At 36.2% G+C, this 2,053-nt stretch overlaps 1 protein-coding gene across 1 annotated transcript in view; it reads right to left on the reverse strand.

Moving 5' to 3' along the window:
• Positions 1-26: 26 nt before the first annotated feature.
• Positions 27-2,053, reverse strand: part of LOC109953480 (complement C3-like) — a gene marked incomplete at its 3' end in the record, with an annotated part of 17,715 nt that continues 15,688 nt past the window's right edge. The window contains exons 12-15 of the mRNA XM_020588964.1: positions 1,160-1,228; positions 480-600; positions 283-371; positions 27-166 (exon numbers count right to left, since the gene is read on the reverse strand). Coding sequence (XP_020444620.1) covers positions 27-166; positions 283-371; positions 480-600; positions 1,160-1,228 — 419 coding nt within the window. The remainder of the gene's footprint in view (positions 167-282; positions 372-479; positions 601-1,159; positions 1,229-2,053) is intronic.

Here is a 2,053-nt window from a genome sequence, read left to right on the forward strand (position 1 = left end):
TGAAACAACAGAGCAGACAGACTTACATCAATAGCCTCGGGGATGTAGTTGTGGAGGATTGCCTTGATTTCTATCTGCTCTCCACGGACAGCAGCGTAGGGCAGTCTGAGGTCAATGAAGAAATTCTTCCGGACAATTACCTCTAATGGATCTCCAACACAGATTCCTTAAAAATTGGAGAAATAGAACAAGTCATGGCACAGGAAAAAAAGGTCTAAAGGAGGGAGGAGGTTTTAAATTAGACACACAACTAAAACACAAAACAAGTTATTGAATCCTCGCCTTGAGTTGCTGACAGACTGATGCCAATGAACTGCCAGGTTGTGATTGAGTCTTGTAACGGAACAGTTGTCACAAGTGATGTGGTGTCACTGAAACAACAAAAATTGTAACGACTTAGGAGGTAAATTGTGGTTTTAAATTCTAGTGCTGTCTTCAATGAAGTTATGACTGTATAATTTAAATTTTTGTTGGCTCACCAGTTCGGTTGGTGTGGAGAGCAAGCAGGCAGTTTGATATCCTGCCACAGCCAACTCTCTGGGAACTGGGTGCGAGATACAATTTCATTGCTGTCCATGAAACTGTTGTCATCTTCCTCACCTGAAGTGTCATTAAAAAGGTTACTGTTTCAATTCTATTAAAAATACCAGTATGATCCAATAAAAATGTCAGTATCAAAACTCAAGTATAAAGTTAAAAGACTTTTGGCTTAAGCCATGCAGTGTTCATTCTTAAATTTTTCTGTTTCAAAACAAATTTGGGAAAAAAAGCATCTTTTTTTTTTTTAAAACCAAAACGGGAAAACAGAAAGTCTAGGGTTTTTTTTTTTGTTTTGTTTGTGTGATGCAGGGAAATGTGACGGCTCCTCATTATAGATGCGCACAGAAGGTCCAGAGAATTTGTTAACCGAGAATATCTGGGTATCTAAACAAAATAAAAAACACCTTGGATTTTCTGTTTTCCCATTTTGGTTTTAAAACACAAAAGCAAAAAACAACACCTTTTTGTTTTTTGTTTTTTGTTTTGAAAGGGAAAAATGAAAGAACAAACGACACTGATTTGTCTTACACAGGTAACAGTATTGTGAAAGGCAGTGACACAAGATGCACAAAGAAGAGATTTGATATTTCATTTGGTAGTTTAGAGCTGTGGTTTTTACCTAAGCTGGTTGTGATATCCCTTATAGTCCTGGCTCGTTTCCTCCTGCTGGGGGCCGCACATTTCATCTCTGGAAACACAGCACAGACTAGATCTTTAAGAGAACCCAACAAAGTTGGACCTTCAACTGTTGCATTGTGCGTTATTATCAATTGCATGGTAGTCTATAATAGCACACCTTCTTTGTTTGACTGTCAAAACATTTGTCAGTGAAGCTGTAAAAACAGGTCCCAGAGAGAACCAAAAAGCCCAGAAAACACAGGCCGTAACAGTAGAGCTCGCCTCTGATGATCTGGCATCAGAAATGACCTTACAAAAGGTCTCTGCAGTTAGAAGTCCCACAAGAGGAGCAAGAATATTTACAAGAAATATGAGAAATGACTGCATTAGGAAAAAGTGATTTTACATTTAGAATCTAAATAAAAAGGTGGATAATGCATCACACAAAAAGGGAAGTAATACACACATCCCTACAAAAAGAGGAAGTGCAGGTAGTGTGTGTGTGACAGAGAAAAAAAATAAAGACTGAGTTTTATGAAAAAGTAAAAATGATGGTTTCATGCATAAAGTAAAAATTTGATTGATAATTAATGTTTAATCAATGATAATGTTTAGTCAAGTGTTCAAAATATAGTGATATATGTTTTGATTTGATTTGATTTTGATTTGATTTATTCTTTCAAGCATTTAAAACAGTTGATATAACAACACACATTTTTACACACAATCCAATATCAATTTGCTTATACCTAGTACATGCTTGAATGGAGTAGGAAGAAGTCAGACTTATCCAGTCCTACCCCATGACATCATCTTACCATCATTGGTTTGCAAGCAATAAATGATTCACTTCTATTCTCTTCTACACCACACAAGTAATATACTAAAGAATTAT

The sequence above is a fragment of the Monopterus albus genome, unplaced genomic scaffold (genome assembly GCF_001952655.1).
Source record: "Monopterus albus unplaced genomic scaffold, M_albus_1.0 scaffold691.1, whole genome shotgun sequence".
Classification (NCBI taxonomy): Eukaryota; Metazoa; Chordata; class Actinopteri; order Synbranchiformes; family Synbranchidae; genus Monopterus; species Monopterus albus.